We start from the raw sequence: 26,129 nt of genomic DNA on the forward strand, positions 1-26,129 counted from the left end.
AGTTCCTCTTTCTCTTGGATCTTTATAGGATGAGTAAAGGGCAGCACGGTGGCCCAATGGTTAGTACTGCTGCCTCACGGAGCCGAGGACCCGGGTTCAATCCCGGCCCCAGGTCACTGTCCGTGTGGTTTGCACATTCTCCCCGTGTCTGCATGAGTCTCACCCCCACAACCCAAAAGATGTGCAGGGTAGGTGAATTGACCACACTAAATTGCCACTTAATTAGAAAAAAGAATTGGGGCAGCACAGTAGCATAGTGATTAGGACTGTTGCATCACAGCTCCAGGGTCCCAGGTTCGATTCCCGGCTGGGTCACTGTCTGTGCAGAGTCTGCACGTTCTCCCCGTGTCTGCGTGGGTTTCCTCCGGGTGCTCCGGTTTCCTCTCACAGTCCAAAGAGTGCGGGTTAGGTAGATTGGACATACTAAATTGTCCTTAGTGTCAAAAGAAAAATGTTAAGTGGGGGTTACTGGGTTACGGGAATAGGGTAGATACATGGGCTTCAATACAGAGCTCTTTGTAAGGGCTGGTGCAGACTCGATGGGCCGAATGGCCTCCTTCTGCACTGTAAATTCTATGATTCAATACTCTAAATTAAAAAAAAATAGATTTAAAAAAAAGGATGAGTAATAATTAATTCTGGTCTCTGAAAGCACAAAGTTCTAAGAGGAGGTGCGGATAGGATGGGGAAGAAAGCATAGTTCCATCACCTGCATAATCTGCTGTTTCTATTTTATGGCACCTTTCAGTATGAGGATGAAGAACGACTAGCGAAAGTGTATAAGGCAACAGCTTACCAATCATTAATGGCCTTGGCAATATTGGGTACCAAAGGGCAGGATTCTTCGGCCGCATTCGCCTATGGCGTTCTTGCGGTGGGCGGGGAGGAAGAATCCAGCCCAGTGACTCTTGTAGCATTTGTTGCACTCATTCCAGGGACTGGTTTAGCACACTGGGCTAAATCGCTGGCTTTTAAAGCAGACCAAGGCAGGCCAGCAGCACGGTTCAATTCCCGTACCAGCCTCCCCGAATAGGTGCCGGAATGTGGCGACTAGGGGCTTTTCATAGTGACTTCATTTGAAGCCTACTTGTGACAATAAGTGATTTTCATTTCATTGAGGGAGCTGTAATTATGCAGGTGTGCTGGTCCTCCCTCCTGTTATGGGCCACCTTTCCCTGAAAGAGGGTCGAATGTCAGTGATGATGCTCACTGTGCTTGGGTGATATCACAGCTGAATATCTGTAGACTGGTGAAAAAAGGTTCCTGGCACACCTGGAAGCTGTGTGTGGTTGAGGTGTAGCATAAGGATGTTAGATGTGAGACCTTTGTTCTGGAGTGTGCTACTGGGTGATTAATGGGGATGTGGTGTATTGATCAGTCTTGGAGGTAGCTAGTATGATGTGTCTGCATCTGCTAATGTTCACCATCCGAGTGAGGGCATTAAATTTTATTCTGCACTGCTGTATGTCCTTGGAGACAAATTCTGGGCATTAACCAACCTTAAGGCACACCTGCTCCCATTCTTTTCTGAGGGTCTGTCTTAAATTCCTTGGAGCTTGGATGCAGGGGCGGTAGGAATTCTGGAAGAATGCTGTTGGATAGATATCCTAATGTGTTCCTACCTCCTTTCATCTTTCCCAGGAGCGAGTGGATGAAGAAGTCGAGAACCCCAGTAACTGAGGCGATAAAATAATTGAAATCGTTAAGGAGGTAATTAAGAGAGATTTTCCCAGTGGAATCCCTCTTTCCCAACATGGGAATAGTCTTTCAATCTCTTCCCAATCTGGCAGTTAGAAGGTGAAAGCACAGTGAGTGTGTCTTTGCCAGAGAAACTGACAAGCTGCGAAGGTTTTGATCAGTTGCACCGAAGAGCTACAGAAATGGTCAGGTTAAGTGGCTGCCTTGTACTGCACTCCTCCTGTCAGGAATGCTCTCATTGCTTGACATCTGAGTGTCAACTGCCTGCAATACACTTTCGCTAATCATCACTTCACCCATTCTCAACTCAACTTCCCTGCTGCCAGCATTCAGAGCCACATAAGAACAGCTTATCCAGCTACACCCGCCCCAGCCACTGAGTGTACAGGGCAAGGATTTACCCCCGCAAAATGCTCCAGCAACACCAACAGCAGCCTTCTGTGACAAATGCAGGATTTTAGATATATTGGATTATAAACATTTCGCAATTTAAGAGTTACAAGCCCGAGTTACAGTGTGTTTGACTGCAGTGGTCATGTTTCTAAAAAGTATCTTGTTTTGCAAGACCAGAAATCTTTTAGGAGCCAGAGGTGAAATTGACCACCGTAAAAGCCTGGGCTAATACACTGTTGATTAGCTCCCCAGAGACTCCTCCTTGCCAATGTATTTTCAGCCTGGGGAGTTCATTTGTTTTCAGCTTGGGAAGATTATGTCATTGCTGGGTAGATGTAAGTTATTCAGACATTTTGCGAAAGCTTTTTGAGGGAGTTCTGATCTGGCTACCCTTTAGATCACAAGCAAGGTCTTTTGCTCTCTCAGTAGCATAGTTAAAAAAAGAGTAATAGTATTTAAAGCAGTGCAGACTTGTCTGAGGGCAACAAGGAAGCTGAACAAAATCAGTTGAAACAACATTTTGAAGATATCCAACCTAAGTCTGCAGGAGTTCTAACAGGAGCCAAACCTGTTGTGGAAAGCAAGTATTACTCTGTGCCCTTGGGATGTAGGATGGATTGAGAGCTGTATGTTGTTTTTCTCTTGTTTAATTGGGAATAGAGATAGTGATTAAGGGTATTGTATTTACTGTGTTGAGTAGTATTGTTCAAGGGGTAATGGCAAACTATTTTTGGGTGCGAGGTTAAATTGTTTAATATTATGTTAATAACAATGTTTTGTTTTGAAACACCAAATCCCCATTTCTGTGTGTGATAACTACTGGAGCAAAGTAGTCTTTCTGCAGTCTTACAAAATAAAATAAAATATTGGTGTTTCAATCCAGTAGCCTAGCCACTGTCAGGGTCTATTCTGGGATCGTAATAAAATTGGGAGCTTGTCCAGGATCTTAAGTGCAATTCCTTGTTTGGCTTGGGATTATTGAACTTGATGTCTGAGAGTGTGTGGAACGATTGCATACTTTCAGGTTTTGAAGTTTAAATAGGGAGTGAATGGAGATGGCTCTTTCAATTGCAAATATTTTCTTGGGTGTGGAAGCGATTACTCAGGATGGTTTACAAAGGGAGACTAAAACAAAACTTTTGGGTTTGGCAGAGAAGAAACAGTTAAGCTTATCTAAAGGGGTGAGGAAGGTAGAGATAATACAATTCACATCTAAATTTGCCAGAGACACAGCCTGAATCACTAGAATTAGATAGAATTCAATTACAAATAAAGCAATTAGAAAAATGCAGGAAAAGAGAGGGCCTTTCTTGAGGGAATAGAAATGGAAAGATTGGCAAAGGAAGTAAGGGATAAATAAGGAAAAAGAGAACATTTTTAACTTCACAAAATGGAAATGACTGAGGGGGAGTTGGAAAGGAAAAGAGAATATCAACTTGCAATTCCAAAATGTGGCTCGGGTGTGATGTTCTGTCAATGAACAGCCTGCTGACATGCATTACCAAGGTCCACAAATGTAGAATGAGAATTTGAGCGAGATACTGTCGGTTGGTGCTGTCCATTTAAAAACATTTTTTTATTGGCTTTCACATTTTATGTTTCATACTTCAGTTCATAAGTTATGTTGCATACCCGCCCAAAACAAAAAACAAAAAAAGGGAACAAATTAAAGTTATTAAACAAAATTAAGAAAGCAAAAGGAAAAAAAGACTAAAGGGAAGACAAAAACAAACAAAAATCCTCACATATATTTACAGGCCATTGTCTCCCCTCCCGCCATGGTCCCCCTTTAGCCATCTTCCTCTGTCATATTCCTCAGTGTGGCCCGAGTGCGTACTTACAGGTGCGTCATTACCGTTTACTTTGGTTTTCAGCGTGCCCACGGGCCTATCCCCCTGCAAATTTTTTCCTTGTCTCTCTCGACTATTTTGCGTTCTTTCACTCCCTTACACTCCCCCCCCCCCCCCCCCCCCCCCCCCCACTTTACTCTACTGGTTTCTGGCTGCTGGCTACGAACAGATCTTGGAACACGTTGGTGAACGGCTTCCATGTCTTCTGAAGGTCCTCTTCCGACTCCCGGATGACAAATTTTATTTTGTGTTGTCGATTTTAACAAGATCTCAACTACAGTCAACACATTTAAGAGAAAACTAGAGCTGTGAAGGTTACTTGGAGCCTCTGTTTGTCTCTGTGTACGACCAAATGATAAAACCCTCAACTTAATATTCTACTGGTGTATGATCCTCATTAAAATATCTTCATACACAACACAATAAATGGAACAATATTTCCTTCCAAAATACAAGAAGTGTTTTAAATGTCAAATGCATCAATACTAGCAAATCAGGGACTGTGCATCTAAACATCTTAACTGTTAAATTGTCTCTTGTAGTTCTGGATTGGATGGGGACTTCACATCTCACTTAGTATGATCAATCAGCCTCTAAATCCTCAAAAATAAAACAAATATTACACATTGTAGACTTACGTTATTTACACTCATGATGACGCCAGATGAAGCACAGCCCCGGCTCATTTCCTCTATTGCAATAGCGTATGCCAAATAATCCAATCCTGCTCCACCATATTTCTCAGGCACATCCATTGCCATGAGCCCGAGTTCTCCCATTTTCTTTACCTAACAAAAATAATAAAGGTTACAATATCACAACATACTCAAAACTTGTATAGAACTCATAATAGCAGTAACCTGCCCAGATCCTATTGGCCAGGGACAATTGATTACCCCATGTGTCTTGGGGAATGTGAGCTCCTCCAATGAGGGGGGCAGGGCAATCTTTAGCAGTGCAGCTGTGTAAATAGAGCTGGCAAGTGTGGCTAGAGAGGGAAACCAGTAGTGGACTGCTGGTACTGTGTACATATTGTTATAAATAAAGTCACTTCCTGTTTGACTCCACAAGTTCGTGTTGGATTCCTTGTGGCCCTCACAAAACAAACAAAGTGGAATTTATTGCTTCTCAGAATATAAACTAGCTTTATGCCACCTTTCATGAATTTTGTCCCAGGACATCGCTGCAGGAGTTCCTCAGTGTAGTGTCCTCGGCCCATCTTCATCTGCTTCATCAATGACCTTCCTCTATCACAAGGTCAGATATGGGAAAGTTGGCTGATGATTGTACAATGTTCAGCACTATTTGCAACTCCTCAGGTACTGAAGCAGTCCATGTCCAAACGTAACAAGATCTGGATGACATTTAGGCTTGGGCTGATAGGTGGCAAGTGACATTTGTGTCACACAAGTGCTGGGCAATGACCATCCCCAACAAGAGCTAATTTAATCATCTCCCTATTTTGATGTGTAGTTACTGTGACAATGTGGGAAATAGAAAAACATCTGCTCCTTTCGTAGCATGCAAAGACTGCCCAATCACAGTTCAACGCGACCGTTCCAATGTCCAGAGGAAAGGCTCTGCATCGATTCTTCCATGATCCCTAAAAATATTCAAATAAAACTCTCCCACACTACTGCTCTTCAATCATGGTCTGTTGAAGTATTTGGGAAAGGGTTAAAGGTAACCTGATGGGTGGCAGGGTGTTTTCCATTAAAAATAATATGCCAGATCACAATCAGCTCAACATAATCATTAGACAGGATTAGGTATTTCTTTAGCTCCACCAGAGACTGAGAGATTGACAGGATAAAGTCATAAAAACTTGACAAAACGGTGCAACCTCTCCCACGACCACAATCGCCATGAAAAATCATGATGAGCCTCCTGCATTATGCTCAGGTCCGCACCAACATACATCCCCCGTGAATTCAGCAGTGCCAAAGGCTGACCCATCGCAGCCTCCTCTCTTCAGATACCAGACCCATCTGCACCCCTGTGGAAGCCAAGAGCAGTTTCATCCTTACAAAACCAAAAGAAAATGCACAAAAACATCAGGCTAAAGGAGAGTTATGCTAATGCCACACAACCCAACTAATAATAATAATAATCTTTATTAGTGTCACAAGTAGGCTTATATTAACACCACAATGAAGTTACTGTGAAAAGCCACTAGTTGCCACATTCTGGCACCTGTTCGGGTACACAGGGAGAATTCAGAATGTCCAATTCACCTAACAAGCATGTCTTTCGGGTCTTGTGGGTGGAGACCAAAGCACCCAGAGGAAACCCACGCAGACACAGGGAGAAAGTGCAGAATCTGCACAGACAGTGACCCAAGCCGGGAATCGAATCCAGGTCCCTGGTGCTGCGAAGCATCAGTGCTAACCACTGTGCTACCATGCCGTCCAACTAAACCCCAAACCAGACCCTAGGCAGAACCAAATTCCAGACTAATACAAAGAGAGGGCCAGCGGCGACACATTCAGAATATGATCAAACCGACATGGCCTCCCAGCCAACAAGGGAATGGAAGCCAAATGCCCCTTCCACAATGCAATCCATTCATGGAGAGAGAGAGACCCAAGCAGAGAGAACGAGGAACAAAAACCCAAAACTCAAGGAAGAGTCATATAAAACCCAGTTGTTCCCAGGATAAAGAAATCTGCCCAGGCTGTCACAGGATAAAGACATGGATTGTTAAACTCAATAACTTAAAAAAGAAACAAAATAAATAATTGATGCCAAAAGAAAAGAGAAACCCAAAACAGATTAGCTTTATCCTCAATCTAATTGAGGACGGAAACAACCCGACCAACCCACCCCTTTCCCTCGCCCCAGCCCCACTCATCCTCCCAATAACCAAAAGGAGTAAAACTGCACAAATCACATTCCTCATAATTGACTCGATATGATTCTGCTAGATCAGGATAATCTAGAATACAATTCATTGCGCTCATATTTTGTACCTCTCTGCAGGAAAAGAGACAACAACAAAACAAATCAACAATATGATCCAGGATTACAGAAGAATCACAGGGTAATTTGCAGGATAAAGACATCTTCCATGTTGCATGAGATGGAGGATCAGACAGGATCAACTAGTACTCTGCAGTATCTCCCAAGGATTCCAACGATCGAAGCAGAAGTGTCTATGTATTTACATTGTGCATTTATGTTTGCCCTAAGGTTTTTGTTCATGTCTGGAAAGATCTGTCTGAGCGATTTAGAACAATACTTTTCACGTGAAAATAAACAATTCCAAATCCAATGCTCATTCTCCCGCAGGATCCTCATCCAACGGTGCCGACCCATCTGGAATGGTGTCCCCCCCCCCATCAACCTCCGATGAGAACACCTCAGAGTGGAGCTCCGAGGACACCACTGTATTCACGGCACAGCTGTTATCCCCACCCTCCACCAGCGCAGAGACACACACCTCGGTGGGCAACGGTAGTGGACAGGCTTCTGGGGCACATCTGATGAGCATCACACAGTTGCTGATGCACATCAGGTGGAGGCAGGGACGCCCAGGTGAGATAGCAGTCGGAGGCCTGCTCGTTTCCTGGATCAGCTGGGTCCCAGTCAGATGCTGAGCCTCTGGACCAGCTTTATCTGGAGCTGATACAGACGCTAGGGTGCGGCTGAGATTCAGAGGGAGATGTCAGTGACATTCCAGCAGGCCCATTGCCAATTGAAGGAGTCCCAGAGGCTTTGGGTGTAGGAAATGGTGCCAGCAATGTGTGACACCGAGGCCAGCACTGCTAGGGTGGCGACCGCAGTGGAGAGCCTAGTGCATGACGCCAGCAGCACGATTGGGGGTGTCCAAGGCGTAGCTGAGTCGATGTCGCCATGGCTGAGCACCTCAACAGCATGTCCCAGTTACTGGGGGATGTGATCCACTACCAGGCGGACCTTGATGAGGTGCTGCGGGATATGTCCCAATCTTAGCTGGGCATAGCTGAGGCACTGAGGAGTTTGTTCCAATTGCAGGTAGGCATTGCTAGGGCGCTGCGGAGCAAGTCCCAGTCACTGAGGAGCATCGCCAAGGGTATCAACACTGTGTTGCAGACATTGGGGACTCGCCAGGGCTGGCAGAGCCAGATGACGTGGGGGCAGCGGGGGATCAATCCAGCTGCTGAACCCATACAGATTCACATCATCTGTGCTATTGTCTTTTCTCAATATTGTATCAATATTTTCTTTAATCAACAATCCAACTCCACTGCTTTTCCTATCTGTCCCTCCTTCCTGAAAACTGATTAGCCCTCAATGTTTAGTTCCCACACTAGGTCACCTTGGAGCCATGTCCCCTTAATCCCAACTATATTATACCCCTTTACATCTATCTACGCAACTAATTCATCAGTTTTATTTTGAATGCTCTGAGCATTCAGGTACAAAACCTTAAGGCTAGTCCTTTTAACATTCCTTGACAGGTTCCTGCACGCCGTCCCCAGCCGCCGATCCAGCTCTGAAACTTGGGCTTCCAGGAGCTGCAGTTAGAGACATTTTCTGTACACATGGTGGTCCGAGGAACTAGAACTAGAAACGTTCCTAGTCTCCCACATGGAGCAAGAAGACCAGACCACTGCTTCGAGTTCTACTGACATATCTTACCCTTAAAATTAAATGTATTATTTTAATATCAAATAATATTAACTCGTGCAAACTATTATTAACTCGGGCCCTTCTGCTCTCCTCATTATTCTAGAATATATGAATGTACCCACCCAATCAGCTCTTTTGATTTCCTGGTTCCGCTTTAAGATTCACTTCTCCTTTATCCTCGAATCTTGGTTCCCCAACTATTAACTTTTTCAGTTGTTTAAGTTACAGCTATTTAGACACAGTCCCTAATAGCAGTTACTTACCAACCAATCAGCAATTTCCTGTGACATGAATGTTGATTTTTCTTCTTGGAACCCAGCACACTGCTTGAACAGCTCTTGAGCCTTGAGAAATCTATCCCGGTGATCTCTGCTGCCTGAAGGCGAGTGAGGGCTCTGAGCCTTGTGTTCCCTGTATCCTCCGCTCCCACTAGAGCGTCCCTCGCAGCTCCAATCTGCTGCCTGAAGGTGAGTCTTCACGTTTTTAAAAAAGGAGTACTAATTGGCGCCAGCGTGACCACATGCTGGGGAGGTCATTAAATCACGAGAGGCCATTAGATAAGAAGTTGCTCCCGTTAATTGTATGGAGATTGGGCTTAAGTGGTGATTATTGGTTTATCACCATGCTGGGATCCTGATTTCGCCAACAGGGGTGGGCAGGTTCGTCATAGTCATATAATTTACAGTGCAGGAGGCCATTCAGCCCATCGCATTTGCACCGGCCCTTACAAAGAGCACCCTACTCAAGCACATGACCCTATCCCCGTAACCCAGTAACCCCCACTTAACATTTCTTTTGGACACTAAGGGCAGTTTAACATAGCCAATCCACCTAACCCACACATCTTTGGACTGTGGGAGGAAACCCATGCACACACGGGGAGAACGTGCAGAATCCACACAACCAGTGACCCAAGCCAGGAATCGAACCTGGGACCCTGGAGCTGTGAAGTAACTGTGCTAGCCACTATGCTACCATGCTGCCCAAACAGCAAAACGTTTGGCGCCTGGCACGGTTCTTGATTTTGGCCTCTCCCGCGATTTAACGGCTTTGTCGCTTAAGCACAACGTGACCATCAAATCACGTCCAAACATTGGAGCATTACACCAAGTAATGCATAATGAATTGTATAGAGACAGTGATCTCACTTGACCGGGTTGGCAGTGGCACAGTGATATTTTGCATGACTAGTAATCCAGAACCAGGGTAATGCTCTGGGAAACGGGTTCGAAACCCACCCTGACAGATGGTGGAATATATGATGTCAATAAAACATCTTGAATTAAAAGTTTAATTGTCAATTGTTGTAAAAACCCAACTGGCTCACTTTTAGGGAAGGAAACCTGCCTGGTCTGACCTACGTGTCAGCAATGTGATCGACTCTTAAATGCCCTCTGAACTGGACTGGCCCAGCAAGCCATCCAGTTGTATTCAACCACTTCCATGGCTGATTTAAAAAATAAATAAGATGTACATGGAACAGTTTCCCTGGAAATCTCAAAATTCCCCATAATCCTAAAGGATGTGGAGGGTAGGTGAATTGGCCACGCTAAATTTCCCCTTAATTGAAAAAATAAGAATTGGGGGGGGGGGGGGGGGCGGGAGAGAGCTAATCACGTTCACATGTTTTGGTCCTGTCCAAAGCTAGAGATTACTGGAAGGAGGTTTTTAGGGTAATTTCTAAAGTTGTGCACGTGAAACTGGACCCGGGCCCCTGGGAGGCCATATTCGGGGTGTCGGACCAGCCAGGGTTGGAAACGGGTGCGGAGGCAGATGTTGTAGCCTTCGCCTCGTTGATCGCCTGAAGTCAGATCCTGATGGGATGGGGGGCAGCCTCTCCACCCTGTGCCCTGGCGTGGTGGGGGGACTTGTTGCAATTCTTGACTCTTGAGAAGGTTAAGTTTGAACTGAGGCGAAGGATGGAGGGGTTCTACAATTCATGGGCATTATTCATCATGCACTTTCAAGAACTGGATAACATCGAACATTAGTTGGAGGGGTGGGTGGGAGGGTTGGGGGGAGGGGGGGCAGTGTGTTGATGGTGACTATGGGTGATTCCTGATTCCTTTTTGTCATTTGTTTATGTCAACATGCGGGCTAATGTTGGGGTTTGGGTGGGATCGTTGTTATTGATATGGGGATTGGCATATTTGTTACTGATTATTGTTTATTGTTGGTGGGTGTAAATTTGGGAGAAAATGTGAAAAAGGGGGAGAATAAAGAAATATTTTTTTTAAAAGTCAGAAGTGGTGATGTTGGCTGATGTTCATCACTATTTGTAACTCCACGGATGATGAAGCAGTATGTGCCGTAGGCATCAAGGCCTGGAAAATGTTCATGCTTGGGCTCTAGGTGGCAACAAATATTTGCACAATGCAAGTGTTGGGCAATGACCATTTCCAACAAGAGAAAATCTAATCATCTCCCTTTGATGTGCAATGACATTGCCATTACTGAATATCCCATTTTCAACACCTTGGGGGTCACCATTGACCAGAATCTGAACTGACCATATAAATAATGTGAGTGTAAGGAGCAGGTAAGAGGCTGGGGATTCTGCAGAGAATAATTCACCATGTGACTCTCCAAAGCCTGTCAAAGGCACAAGCCAGGAGTGTGTTGAAATATTCTCCAGTTGCCTGGATGAGTACAGCTCAAAGCTCCAACAGCACTCAAGAAGCTCACATAATCAGGCACAAAGCAGCCTGCTTGAGTGGCACCCCATCCATCACCTTCAACATTCACTCCCTCCACCACTGACACATACATAGTGGCAGCCATGTGTACCATCTTCAAGGTATACTGGAGTAACTTACCAAGGCGCCTTCGACAGAACCTCCCAAACTTGCAATTTGCAGCAGATGCTTGGAAACACCACCACTTGCAAATTTCTCTCCAAGCCACACACCACCTTGACGTGGAACAATATCGCTGTTCCTTCACTGTTACTGCGTCAAATCCTGGAATTCCTTCCCAGACAGTCGGTGTACCTGCGCCACATGGACTGGTGTGGTTCACCACCACCTTCTCAAGAGCAATTAATGATGGGGAATAAATGCTGGCCTAGCCAGCAACACCCACATCCCATGAACAAATACATTTTTTTTTAAAGTACATAATAAAATTATTTAAAATGTAACAGAAGAGCAGATGACCTTAGAATCCAGATGCTCTTCCAATTTTAATAACTTCTCTTCTGCTGCCTCAGTCCTAAGCTCTGGAATACTCTTCCTACACATTTTTGCCTCTCTACCTCCTTTTTCTCCTTTAAGGTCCTGTTTAAAGCCTACCTCTTTGTCTAAGTTTTCAGTCATCTGACCGAACAGTTCCTTACGTGGCTTGGTTTAATAATATTGTTTTAATGCTTCGGTAAAAGCATTAAAGGGGCTGGTTTAGCACTGTGGGCGAAACAGCTGGCTTGTAATGCAGAACCAGGTCAGCAGCGCGGGTTCAATTCCCGTACTGGCCTCCCCGAACAGGCGCCGGAATGTGGCGACTAGGGGCTTTGCACAGTATCTTAATTGAAGCCTACTCGTGACAATAAGCGATTATTATTATTAAAATACCTTGTAATATTTTAATGCGTTAAAGGCATAATATAAATATAAGTTGTTGTTGATCTTTTTATCCCAGTCAGCTAGATATTCCTTAATTCCATTCTTGAATTGTTCTATTTTTGAGCACATGCAATTAAGGAATGGATTATCTCAAATTGGATTTCCCCTGTTACAATCTCCTTCTCGCAATCACACAATTATAAATCCAAAGAGCCAGTACAAAACTGCACATGCACCATTTCAATGCTCTCGAGATAGGGACTGGGAGAGGAGCCAAATTGGTCGCTTGCTCCACACACAAAAGGAAAGTCAGCCACCTATTTTCAAGGTTAATGGTGGAAAGTGGCCAACTGTTCTGACATTCTGAACAGATTGTTGAAGTCTACGATTGTGTGAGAGAAATTTTCTGTGTGTACCACATGCATTGGACTACACAACACTTTTCACTGCTCTCCAAAACAAATTCATTGTTTTAAGTACTTTAAGGCGTTTTGATAGTATGAAAAGGCATTGCATAAAAGTAAGTACCGGTATTTCTTTTATCCCTCAAGCCTGTTTTGTTCTAGTATAATGAACTGTTATACTTGGGAAACTCTTGCCTTCATGTCTACTGTTCAGCAGAAAACAAATGTTTATTTAGCGTATATTTAGTGAAAGATCTGCTGCTGTTACAAAATGGTCATCTGGATTTCTCTTGTATTAAATAAAATGAAATCCATTACAGTATAAGAAACAAAAACAGAGGACGCGATCTACATAAATGGGAACAGAGTCCCGCAGCGAGTGCGTTTAGCCGGGTGTTTCCGCAGTGTGGGGAAAATGCCAGCATGGCCATATGGGTACCTTGACAGTGCCAGGCTGGTACCCAGGTGGCACTGCCAGGATGGCACTGACAGGCTGCCAGTGCCGAGGTGCCCGTGTGGCAGGGTTCCCCCCTGCACAGAGGGCAAGCACCTGGGGGCTTTCGATCCCCTGGAAGACCCCCACAAGTGCTGTTCCATCTGGTCCTCATTTGTAGAGACCAGCACTGAATGGCGCTCGCTCGGGATTTCCAAGGTGAGGAGGTTAGATCTCATCGCCTTGGTTAGATCTTGAGAACGCATATTAGAGTGAGACTAGCTGTCTCACTCTAATATACAGATTTTCCAGAAAGTGATCCACCCACAATAGGGAGGATTCACATCGCAACATCGCGTTAGATCTCACGAGGCGTGGTGAGCTGGATAGATCCTGGAAGAGGGATCTATCGGTAGTGTTGCGCCATACCACGTTGCCTTTCGGGCCTAACGTAGCCGGTAGATTGTGCCCAATATCCATGGTCCTGTATTGTTTATTTTCAATCCAGGCTTCCTGTTTCAGAAGGATTTAAAGATCTGGGGTTGGATTCTCCGTTGGCGGGATCCTACATTTCACGGCAGCGCACTCACGTGCACGGATTTACCGATAGCATGGGTGTGCCCACAATGGAAAATTCCATTGGTCAGTTGTGGGACGGAGAATCCCGATTCCGGCAAGGGTGTGCCACACCAGAAAATGGATGCGGCGGGACGGAGGATCCCGCCCCTGGGGTCGAAGATGAAATGTGTTTGTAGACTTCTAAATTAGAAGAAAAATAAATAACAACGGGCGAGATTTTGTACCCAACTCCCACAAGGCGCAGGCAGGAGGACTACCCAGGTGCCAGGATGGCAGTGCAAGGGTCAGGGCCTGAGGGGGCCATGCCCATGAAAGGAGGGTGGGGGTGCATGGCAGGTAAGAGATTGTGGGGGAGTGACGGATGGGGGTCCTGGAAGAGGGGGGCCCCCAGGGACCCCATAGCGGTGCTTTTCACTTTGGGGGTGTAGTGCCCATTTGTGTGTGTGTGTGTGGGGGGGTGACATTGCCCATGGGTGGGGGACCCACAAGCTCACTTAGAGATTGGGGCACCCTTTCAAAATCTCTGAGGTCAGCTCCGCAGTGCTGAAAGAAATTCTAAGTGTTGGCTAAACGGATGAGAAACTCCCCAGGGCTCGAAATAGTGACTGAGGGCGGGATTTACTGACCACCCCGCCCCGTGTTTTTCTATTTTTAAAAATGTTTTTATTCTCCATTTTCACATTTTCCTTCAAAATTTACAGCCCACCAACAAGCAGTAAATGGTAACAGATACAAAGTCAATACCCTTAACAGCAGCCCCCCACCTCACCCCCCTTCACTGGCCGGCTTAAACCAGCCAGCGCGGAGGCCCCCGCCCGGGTCTCTTTCCCCCTTGTCTGGCCCCAGGAAAAACCCAGAAGTCCCCTTTAGCACACAAACCTCGCATACACACCCACACCCCAAAGAACCCTCATTACGACTGAAAGTCCCATTTCTTCCCTTGTCCAAATATATACAACGTTGGCTCCTATAGCACGCAGTGAAACAAAAAAAAAAGAAAAAATACAGTCATTAGGCTACATCGGTACAAGACCATTTCTCAATTCTGCCACAGTCCTTCTGCCTTCGCAAACTCCTCCGCTGCTTCCACCGTCCCAAAATAAAAGTCCTTGAACTTGTAGGTCACCCTCAGCTTCGCTGGATATATAATGCCACACTGCATCAGTATACACTGCTGGTATACGCGTATACCGTAAAGTCCTGGTATACGCTTATACCAGCTCCAGCCCACTGCACCACCCGCTTCTGCTTGGCCCAGCACAGGACCTTGTCCTTTACACTGTACCTGCGGAAGCACAGAGTCACTACTCTTGGTGGCTCACTCGCCTTTGGTATAGGCCTCCACGACCGATGAGCCTGATCCAGCTCATATCGGGAGGGATCCTCCCCCTCCCCCAATAGTTTCGCCAACATCGTGGCAAAATACTCAGTCGGCCTCGGCCCTTCCACTCCTTCGGGCAGCCCCACAATCCTCAAATTCTGTCGCCTGGATCTGTTTTCCAGGTCTTCCATTTTGCCTTGCAGATCCTTGTTGGTCTCTATCACCTTCTGCATCTCCTTCCCCATCGAGGTAAGTTGATGACTGTGCTGCAATAATGTCTCTTCCACTTCCTTCAGCGCCTCGCCTTGCTCCCGCACCTCCGCCACTGCGCCCGTCACCGCCGTCCTCACCGGGGTAATCGCCTCCTCCACCAGCACCTTCAAAACCGCCCCCATCTCCTTCCTCATTGTCTCCATATGTTTTGTAAACTGCCTTTTGACTTCCACGGCCATCACCGTAGTTATTTCTTCAGCAGTAAGCAATGCGGCCTCCCCTGGTGCTCCCGCCTCCATTTTTTTTTACTGACCCCCACGGTGACCTTTCCACTCCCCGACGGACATTTAGCTGCTTTTTTCACGGCTGTTTTTTTGCTGATCTTTGACATTTCTCCTCCCTGTGCTGTCTCCCGACTTTTGCTGCCTCCGCTGCCCTTAGGACCGGGCGTTACCGCCCGACAATGCCATTCCCGAGCGGGAGCCCTCCAACGCGGGCTGCCTCCCGCCCGCCGTCACCGCCCCGTGTTTTTCAGCGGTAGGCGGCCTGCCATGGGATTTCCCCTTGACAGCAACCCTTGCTGCCGGGGAAACTTGCGTGCCGGTGTGGGAATCGAATTTCTCGCCGGAGCGTACTGCCGGTAAGTCACAACCTAAGTGCCATTTGATAGCAGTGGGGATAGCAGAACCAGCAGGAAATTCCCTGAAAAACCTGCCACTAATGAACTTAGAAACATTTCCATTAAATCCGTCCAAAATATTTAAGAATAGTCAAATGATGAAAGATAAAACAGTGTTTATTCTATTGAAAAATTCTTACAAAGCATCTCTCAAAGCCCTTGGGCGGGATTCTGCCACAATCGGCGGCAAATTCCTCGGCGCCAAGAACGGCGCCAACCACTCTGGTGTCGGGCCACTTGGAATTTGCGGAAACCTCCTCACCTCCGGGGGCTAGGCCGGCGCCGGAGGGGTTGGCGCCATGCCAACCGCCGCCGAAAGGCCGCCATGATTCGCGCATGCCCAGAACCACCAGCGTGTTCTAGCACATACGCAGACCAGCCGGCGTGTTCCTGCGCATGCGCAGGGGGGTTCTTCTCCGCATAGGCCATGGAGAAGCCCTACAGAGGCCGGTACGGAGGGAAAGAGTGCCCCCACGGCACAGGCCTGCCCGCAGATTGGTGGGCCCTGATCGCGGGCCAGGCCACTGTGGGCCACTCCCCCCCCCCCCCCCCCCCGGGACCGGATCCTCCCGTGCCCCCCCCCCCCCCCCCCCCCCCCGAGAACTCTGGTAGATGGCCTTCTAGCCTGGTCTCGCCATAATGAACCATGTCCATTTCATGCCGGTGGGACTGGCCAAAAACGGGTGGCCGCTCGGCCCATCGGGGCCTGGAGAATTGCCGGGGGGGGCCCCCGCCAGCCGACCGGCGCGGCGTGATCCCCGCCCCCGCCCGAAAACCGGTGCCGGAGAATTCAGCAGCCAACGTCGGAGCGGCGGGGCGGGATTCACGCCGCCCCTCAGCGATTCTCCAACCCTGCGGGGGGTCGGAGAATGCCGCCCCTTGTTCTGTACTTTTTACCTCCCAACACAACCATGACTATGGTCTTGTCAATCTTTGTCAATCTCTTCTTAACTCCAACCTTTTCCTGACCTATTCTGCCCCAGCTTCTCCACCCCCTCTCCAACTATATAATTATTACATTTCTATCCTTCTTCAGTTATGTAGAAGAGTTATATGGACTCGAAACGTTAACTCTGTTCTCTCCCCACAGATGCTGCCAGACCTATTACGTTTATCCAGCATTTTCTGTTTTAATTCAAGTTTCCAGCATCCGCAATATTTTGCTTTTATTTGGGTATTTAATTCACTGCCATTTCTCTTCCAGGTATGCCTTCCTTGAAGAAGTACTGCCTTTCTCTCCAACAGGAATTCCACTTGGCTCTTTTAGCACATCCACCTTTACTGCTTTCCATTTCCCTCTTGTTTACCAAAACTTGCTTCCACGGCCACATCTTTTTCCTCAGCAACAGTCTCCATTTCCAACATACCTCACGTTTCATCCCTCCTGTTTTGAATCCACCCAAGATTACAGATATCTCCGGTACATAAATGCTCTTTGGACTGCTGCTCTCGCTGAATTCTGATGTCCACACTTCATATGTGCACACTTGACCTCTCCCTCCACCAGCACCAACTGACCCTCTCTCAAAGCTGTCCTTGTCCCCAGTTCAATTTCATTTTTCGTCTCATCCGATTCTGTAAAGAAGCTTTTTCTCTTCATTTCAGATGCATAGCACGCTTCCACCTCCTTCCCAAAATCCAGGCAGGACTGCCCAGGTAGACCCATCGCATCAGTCTCTCATCCCACTTTCTCCAAATCAAAGGTGTAGCAATGGGTACCTGCTTCGGTCCTAGCTACGCTTGCCTTTTTATGGGGTATGTGGAACATTCCTTCTTCCAGGCCTGCCCGGGTCCCCCCCCACAACACCTTTACCGATACATTGATGACTATTTTGGTGCCGCTCCATATTCTCGTCCGGACCTGGAAAAATTCATCAACTTCGCTTCCAGTTTCCACCCCTCCATCACTTTCACCTGGTCCATCTCAGACACTTCCCTTCCCTTCCTTGAATTTTCTGTCTCCATTTCCGGCAATAGACTATATACTAATATCCACTACAAGTCCACTGACTCCCACCGCTATCTGGACTATAGGTCTTCGCACCCTACACCCTGTAAGGACTCCATCCCTTTCTCTCAATTCCTTCGCCTCCGTTGCATTTGTTCCGATGATGCCACTTTCCAAAATGGTGCTTCGAAAATGTGTTCCTTCTTCCTCGACCGTGATTTCCCACCTACAGTGTGGACAGGGCCCTCAACAGTGTGCGGTCCATCCCTCGCGCCACTACCCTCACCCCCTCTACTCCCTCCCAGAACAAGGGTAGGAGTCCCTCTGGTTCTCACATTTCATCCCACCAGCCTCCGTATGCAAAGCATAATCCTCCGCCGTTTTTGCCAACTCCAGCGTGATGCCACCACCAATCACATCTTCCCTTCACTCCCTCTGTCAGCATTCCGCAGAGACCGTTCCCTCCGAGTTAATCAAGTCCACTCCTCCACCATACCCAGTACCTCTCCCATCACCCATGGTATTTTCCCATGCAAGCGCAGAAGGTGTACCTCCTGCCCCTTTACCTCTTCCATGCTTAACATCCCAGGCCCAAAACACTCATTCCAGGTTAATCATCGTTTCACTTGCATTTCTTCCAATTTGGTCTACTGCATTCGCTGCTCCCAATGTGGTCTCCTCTATATCGGAGAGACCAAACGCAGACTGGGTGATCGCTTTGCTGAGCATCTTCGGTCTGTGCGCATTCAGGATTCTGACCTTCCTGTTGCTTGCCATTTTAACAAAAGACCCTGCTCCCAGGCCCACATGTCTGTCCTTGGCCTGCTGCAATGTTCCAGTGAAGCGCAACGCAAACTGGAGGAACAACATCTCATCTTCCGTTAGGCACGCTACAGCCTTCCAGTCTCAACATTGAATTCAATGACCTCAAGTGATTAGCTCTCACCCACCTCGACCCATTTGTTTTCATCCCATTTAATTTTAAATGTCTTTTATCATTTCTTTCTTTATTGTCTTTCTTTATATATATATTTACTCCCCCCCCCCCCCCCCCCCCATCTTTATCCACCCCTTCCCCTCCCCCACATCTACAGTTCATCCTCTGGTGTTAGTTTCTCTGCTGTTTGGCCTTTCACACCTTTTGTTCTCTCTGAGGACTGCCATTAAAACTCTTTCCCTTTGGTTTCTGTGGCCATTAGCACCCAGTTTCCCTGGGTTTCTGTGGCTGTGACTCATCTTTCATTCTCACTCCACAGTATAAATATTTCCCACTTTTTCGGTCTGTTAGCTTTGACAAAGAAGTCTCACAACACCAGGTTAAAGTCCAACAGGTTTGCTTCAAATCACCACCAGCAGCAACCAAGCCTCCCCCGGTACCACAGTAGAAAAAAAAACATTTAACCTGGTGTTGTAAGACTTCTTACTGTGCTCACCCCAGTCCAACGATGGCATCTCCACATCTTTGACAAAGAGTCATCGGACGCGAAACGTTAGCTCTTTTCTCTCCTACAGATGCTGCCAGACCTGCTGAGATTTTCCGGCATTTTCTCTTTCACATCAGCCTCTTCCTGCCACACTGAACTAATTTCTTCCTAACTTGACTCTATTCTCACTCCCCTCGTCCAGTCCCTTCCCACCTACATTCACAATGTCCCACGTCGTCCCAACAACAATTTCCAGTTTCCCAGCCCTAACCGCCTCCTCTTCATTGTGGACGTGCCATCCCTCTACACCTCCATTCCCCACCAGGGGGTTCTAAGGGCTCTCCACTTCTTCCTCAAGCAGAGGCCTTAGCAATCCCAGTCCACCAATACTCTCCTCTGCCTAGCTAAACTTGTTCTCTCACTCAACAAATTCTCCTTTAACTTTTCTCACATAAAAGGTGTGGCTACGGGTGCCCACATGGGCCCCAGTTTGCTAGTCTTTTTGTATGGTATGTGGAACACTCTTTGTTTCAATTTTATTCTGACCCTCTCCCACAACTCTTTCTCCATTATATCAATGACTATTTCGGTGCTGCTTCATGCTCTCATCTGGAACTGGAAAAATTTATTGATTTTGCTTCAAATTTTCACCCCTCCCTCCCTCACCTTCACATGGTCTATCTCCGACACTTCCCTTCCTTGGCCACTCTGTCTCCATTTCCGGTGATAGACTGGCCACCAATATTCATTACAAAGCCACGACTCCCACAGCTACCTTGATTACAGCTCTTCACACCCTGCTTCTTGTAAGAACTCCATCCCATTCTCCCAGTTTCTCTGCCTCCGTCACTCCTGTTCCCCGATGCCACCTTCAAAAACAGCACTTCTGATATGCCTGCCTTTTTCCTCACCCGAGGTCCCCCCCCCCCCCCCCCCCCCCCCCCACCCCTCGCACCCCATGGTTGACAGGCCACTCAATTCCCACACATCTACACACACCCCCTTCTCCTCCTTCCCAGAGCAACAATGTGGTCCCTTCTGCCCTCACTTTTCACCCCACCACCCTCCACATTCAAAGGATCATCCTCCGCAATTTCCACCAACTCAAGCATGATGTCACCACTAAACACATCTTCTTTCCATGACACTCTGGTTCACTCCTCCATCACCCCCAACCCCTTCCCTGATAAATAATAGGTGAAAGGGATGTGAGCAACAAGTGGGGAGGTGGATTTGAGACCAGGAAGAGATCAGCCGTGATCTGATTGAATGGCGAAGCAGACTTGAAGGGCTGGATTGCCTACTTCTGCTCCTAATTCCTATGTTAACATGTATTCGCGGAAGGTGTAACACTTGCCCCTTTACCTCTTCCCTCCAAAGTTTCAAACATTCCTTTCAGGTGAAGCAGCATTTTACCTGCATCTATTTCAACTTGGTTTGCTGTATTCACTGCTCTCAAAGGCGTTTGTATCCTCTACATTGGGGAGTCCAAGCATAGGCTTGGGGAGTCTAAGCATAGGCTGGGTGACTACTTTGCAGATCACCTTCACTTCATCCGTAAACATGACCCCAACCTTCCTGTCACTTGCCATTTCAAATCAGCATCTTGCTCCCATACCCACATTTTCTTTCTCGGCCAACTGCAATGATCCAATGGTGCCCAACGCAAACTGGAAGAACAACACTTCATCTTGCAACTAGGCACATGACAGCCTTCTGGACTCAAGATTGAGTTCAACAACTTTAGACTATGGCCTTTCTCTCCCCCCCCCCCCCCCATCCTGTTTACAGTTTTGTTTCCTTGCTTTGCCCCAATACAACCTCACCTCACCCACCCCCTCTTCCCCCACAGGGGCATCTGTTACTTGTTCTTCAGTTTTGCTTTCACTGAGCACAGACCTTTCTTCTGTTATCTTACCTTTATTCCACTATCAGCATATCTTTTGTCCTTAATACCACCATTAACAGTTCCTTTGTTTTGTGTTCATGGCATCTTTGTCAATTTTTTAAACTTTGACCTATCCCTGACGTTCCATTCTTCCCCACCTCCTCCTTTCCAACTATATAATTCATTACATTTCTATTCCTCTTCAATTTTGAAGAAGAGTCATATGGACCCGAATCGTTAATTCTGTTTCCCATTCCACGGATGCGACTCAAGCTCATCCAAAACTCTTCAGCCTTCACACTAACTCTTGCTAAGTCCCATTTACCCATCACTCCTGTATTTATTAACTGCACTGGCTTCCAGTTCAACAATGCCTCTATTTTGAAATTCTCACCCATCTTTTCCCACTGCCTCACCCCTCCCTAGTTCTGTCACCTCTACCAGCCCTACAAACCTCCAAGATCTCCGTGCTCTCAATTCTGGCACCTTCTACATCCCCGATTTTCTTTATTATTGGCAGCCCTGCCTTCAGTTGCCTCTATGCTCTGGAATTTCTTCCCTAAACCCTTCCACCTCATTGTTTCTCCCTCCTCATCAAAACTTACCTATTTTACCAAGCTTTTTGCCACTTATCTAAATATCTGCTTACGTGACTCAGTGTCAAATTTTGATAGAAGCTTGCTCCTGTGAAATGCCTTGGGATATTTTACTACTTTAAAGGCTCTATGTAAATGAAAGCTGATATTGTGGCTTTAAGAGATCATGAAAAGAAATGTTATAACAGGTATAAAAATCGGAGAAACATATCTCCCTAAATGCACTCAATAACCAACATATCTGATCCCAAGATATTAAAACACAAAATGCTGGAAAAACTCAGCAGGTCTGGCAGCATCTGTGGAGAGAGAAACAGAGATAACATTTTGAGTCTGTATGACCCTTCTTCAGAAACAAAATTATAATTACACAAGTGACTGACAGCATATAGCAGCTAATTCTGTAGTTGAGAGTAATATCTGGCATTCATCTATATGAAGGAAGAGATTGTGAGGAGTTAAGTGTGATTTGCTATTGCGTTTACATTACTGCACTCTCAATTATTTTTATGCAATTCTTTATTTAATTTGTTCAGCTGTTATATGCTATTTTACACAACTCATATGAAATGAAAGTCGTCATAGTTCCAGATGACAATAGGTTGTTTTCCCCTTTGAGGGGGAGAGCTGACTGGTGGCGATTTGACCTGACAATCACCACACCTCAGATGAAGGGCAAGGTTGAGGAGGCGGGTCCTTCATGAATAACCTCAGCCGGTACGGGGGAATTGAACCATCACTGTTGACATCACTCTGCATCACAAACCAGCCGTCCTGCCAACTGAGCTAACTCTTATAATCGGAGTAGTCGGGCAGCACGGTGGCCTAGTGGTTAGCACAACCGCCTCACGGCGCTGAGGTCGTAGGTTCGATCCCGGCTCTGGGTCACTGTCCGTGTGGAGTTTGCACATTCTCCCCGTGTCTGCGTGGGCTTCGCCCCCACAACCCAAAAAATGTGCAGAGTAGGTGGATTGGCCACGCTAAATTGCCCCTTAATTAGAAAAAATAATTGGCTAATCTAAATTTATAAAAAAAAAAAAATAATCGGAGTAGTACAGTCGCCCCAGAACTGAGCATCTCCTCACTGAAATAAGCTCTCTGGCAGCCTAACAAAATTTTGATTTATACATTTTCTATTAATTCCACACTACACTGCTAATTCTCCCTGCAATTCAGTTGGTCTCTAAGTTCAGTCAGACTGTCCAACTCCTCCTCCCCAACTTGATTAATTTGGACGCAAAATATTTAAGATGAAAGGAGGGAATGTTAATTAATGCTTCAGAAAAATAGAAAATGCTGGAAATGCACAGCAGATTATTGAGCACCAGCTGGACAAAGGCAGTTTTTCTTGAGTGCTGATCATGGGTCACACTGAAATGTTGAAAATTTTTATTTCCGATTTCCACTTTTCCCACTTTTCTATTCACCTCAACGTGAGCTAATGTTTTGCTATTTTTAAATCTTGTTCATCTCAGTGGAAGAATAGTACTGACAACGTTAATCCTCTGTGGACTTGCTGGGGAAGAAAGAAGTGTAAAAGATTAGTGTTCGCATTTGGGCTCATTGCAATCTTTGAAGTGAGATAGAGCTTCTGGACGATGGAAATGTATTGATCAATGATCATTATGGGAAAAGAGCAGAATAGTTCTTAGAGTGATTAGAGTCTCTGTGGACAGGCAGCTTGGCTGAGGTGAAGGGAAACTGCAGATAGAGTGGCTTAACTAATAAGGCAGTCAATTCCGACTAGGGAAAAAGAGCAGAGTAAAAGATATGCAACATCTAACAGACATTCATCTGAAGAATAAACTCAATCTTTTAGCAAGCTCCCCTGAGGTGTCAGTGAATAAATGTGTAATGTTGCGTGATATTGAACTACACTGTCCAGCAATTCCAAGTTGAATCCCAGCCTGCACGGAGATAGCAATAAGGTTACAACAAGCCTCAGCTTTTCCGGCTAGAAATTTGAGAGAAAAATAAAATAAGTAATGCACAATTTAATGAACTTGATAACCACCGCTGGAAGAGAACGCTAGTCTGAAAAGATACCTCAAGCCTGCTGAGAATAAATTTAAATTGAATTTATTTAAAGACAACAGTTTATTGCTTTGGCTCATTTTAAGCTTTCATCTCTATCTTGGAGGCCTTGTAGCGCAGTGGGTAGTGTTCCTGCCTCTGAGCCAGAAGCTGTGGGTTCAAGTCTCACTCCGTCACTTGTTTGCCAAGGAAGATGCATTCATAACGCAGCCAGACAGGTTGCATATCAACTTTTAACGGCTGCCAACATGTGCCAATGGCAGGCGGTAAGAGCGGGGGAGATTCTGGTTCAGCCATGTGATGGAAAGAAATTGGTGCCTCTACCATCACTATCCAATGCTCCAGGTTGCAACATGTGTGTAAAGGTTACATTGTCACAGCAACTCTGACTCCTTGGGGGACTGGTTGGTTCAGTTGGATCAGATTTGTGCCAACAGCACAGGGTTCAATCTAACTGGAGATGGTCTGGAAACTGTCTCCTTACCCTATCCCTGGTGGAGGTTGTGGTACTGTGGATTGTACAGTGAACTTTAAAAAAAAATTTCGAGTACCCAATTAATTTTTTCCGATTAAGGGGCAATTTAGCGTGGCCTATCCACCTGCGCATCTTTGGGTTGTGGGGGCGAAACCCACGCAAACACAGGGAGAGTGTGCAAACTCTACACGGACAGTGACCCAGGGCTGGGATCGAACCTGGGACCTCGGCGCCTTGAGTTGGACAGTAAACTTGAGAAGAAGATTAATTTATACCTTATTGGGCAGCACGATGGCATAGCGGTTAGCACTGCTGCCTCACACCGCCGAGGTCCCAGGTTCGATCCCGGCTCTGGGTCACTGTCCATGTGGAGTTTGCACATTCTCCCCGTGTCTGCGTGGGTTTCTTCCCACAGCCCAAAGCATGCGGGTTAGGTGCATGACTATGCTAAATTGTCCTTTATTAACAAAAATGTAGGCCTAAAAATTTGATTCCACTCACAAACTCGCTCACAGGCACATGCACCTGTTAACCGAGGTAGCGGCTAATATTCATGCTGCCCTATCATTCCAGTCCTGCAGATGGACAACCAGTATTAACTGATGTTACTCATTATCATTACACCTTGGGGGTGCGAATCTTAAGCGTTTCGGATGCCACTTAATGGCAACCAGTATCTCTTTTTTAAAAACACTTTATTGAATGCATTTTCAATATATACATAACTAAGCAGTACAAAAGCCAACTGCGGCAACAGGAAACAAACCCCAAGCAGTCAGTACCTCTTAATGGGAAGATACACTTTGGCTGCAGATTGAAGGGAGCCAGCAAAATAGCTTCAACAAGTGTTGAAAGAACACTGTGGTTCTCTGATGCTGGCTTGGGAAATCCTCTTTACACAGTGTCCCCACACCCCACCCTGGGGAGCAAGAAGCTCTCCAGATACTTAGGAAAGGTATATGGGGTCTGCAAAGATTGGAAGTGGCTTGGGAAGGGGCACAGGGAAGAAACTGAGAGGTGGAGGAGAGAGAAAGAGGTAAAGAGAAAAATTGAGGAAGGGTAAGAGATAATTTGTTATAATTTTCATTATAAATGGGTTACAATTGAAAAACCTAGGCCCTTCTGCTCACATTGTTTTAGCAGGTGAATCCTGCGTTACAGAGCCACTTCATAAACAAAGAGCACATTTCTTGCTTTTATCATATCTTTAACAAGGACACGGGGAATCCAAACCTAGTAAATAAAGAACTTAGATTTATTTATCATAATGGTATTTGCACTACCCGGTAGATCCCTATCGGGTTCCTTCTCTACTCAGCAGGGAGCTCAAACGCCGCCAGGGCCACGGGAAGATAATCAATTGCAACCCGTCCCATGCAGGATGTTACAATGTTCAACAGGAGGTTTTTATTCCGTATAAGGACAATGGCCTTCATGTGCTACTCAAACATTTGACATTAATCTTCATATACTTGCTGGGTTCTGCTGTGTAATATGGAGACTCAGAGTCAGTTTCCTACATTTACTGTGCTGAAACTGGCAGACTTCATTAGGCCTACATTTTGCTGCTGTCAGTCCCTCAGATCCTGTAATACAGATATAATTGGGGTGAAACTGCACGACTGCAATCAACTCTGATTGCTGATTAATTATAGGGTAATTCAAACAAATGATCACAGCTTTTCCAAATAGTCTCTCCCAACATGGTAGCAGCTGTGTGTTATGTGGTCATACTGTACTGTTTTAGGAAGAATGTCATGAGAGGCTTCTTAAAGGCTCTTACCTGCTCCGCAGGAAATCTGTGCTCCCTGTCCAACTGTGCAGCAACTGGAGAGAGTTCCTTTTCTGCAAAACCTCTGCAGGTATCCCGCAACAACTGATGAGTTTCTGGAAGCTCGACCATCTGGTAGACTGTGTACAGTTGCCGTAAAGATCCTGACCCCAGGGCTGCAGGAGGGGAAAATAGAGAAGAACTAATCAGCAGCTGCGACTTGGTTTGCTTTCACTTGGCAAAATCATGGATATT

At 46.3% G+C, this 26,129-nt stretch overlaps 1 protein-coding gene across 2 annotated transcripts in view; it reads right to left on the bottom strand.

Moving 5' to 3' along the window:
• The window catches only part of acads (acyl-CoA dehydrogenase short chain), a 239,708-nt gene that overhangs the window by 184,669 nt on the left and 28,910 nt on the right, over nucleotides 1–26,129 (bottom strand). For both annotated transcript variants that reach the window (XM_038791606.1, XM_038791616.1), the window contains exons 2-3: nucleotides 25,887–26,050; nucleotides 4,580–4,729 (exon numbers count right to left, since the gene is read on the bottom strand). In XM_038791606.1, coding sequence (XP_038647534.1) covers nucleotides 4,580–4,729; nucleotides 25,887–26,050 — 314 coding nt within the window. The remainder of the gene's footprint in view (nucleotides 1–4,579; nucleotides 4,730–25,886; nucleotides 26,051–26,129) is intronic.

This window comes from Scyliorhinus canicula, chromosome 1 (assembly GCF_902713615.1).
Source record: "Scyliorhinus canicula chromosome 1, sScyCan1.1, whole genome shotgun sequence".
Classification (NCBI taxonomy): domain Eukaryota; kingdom Metazoa; phylum Chordata; class Chondrichthyes; order Carcharhiniformes; family Scyliorhinidae; genus Scyliorhinus; species Scyliorhinus canicula.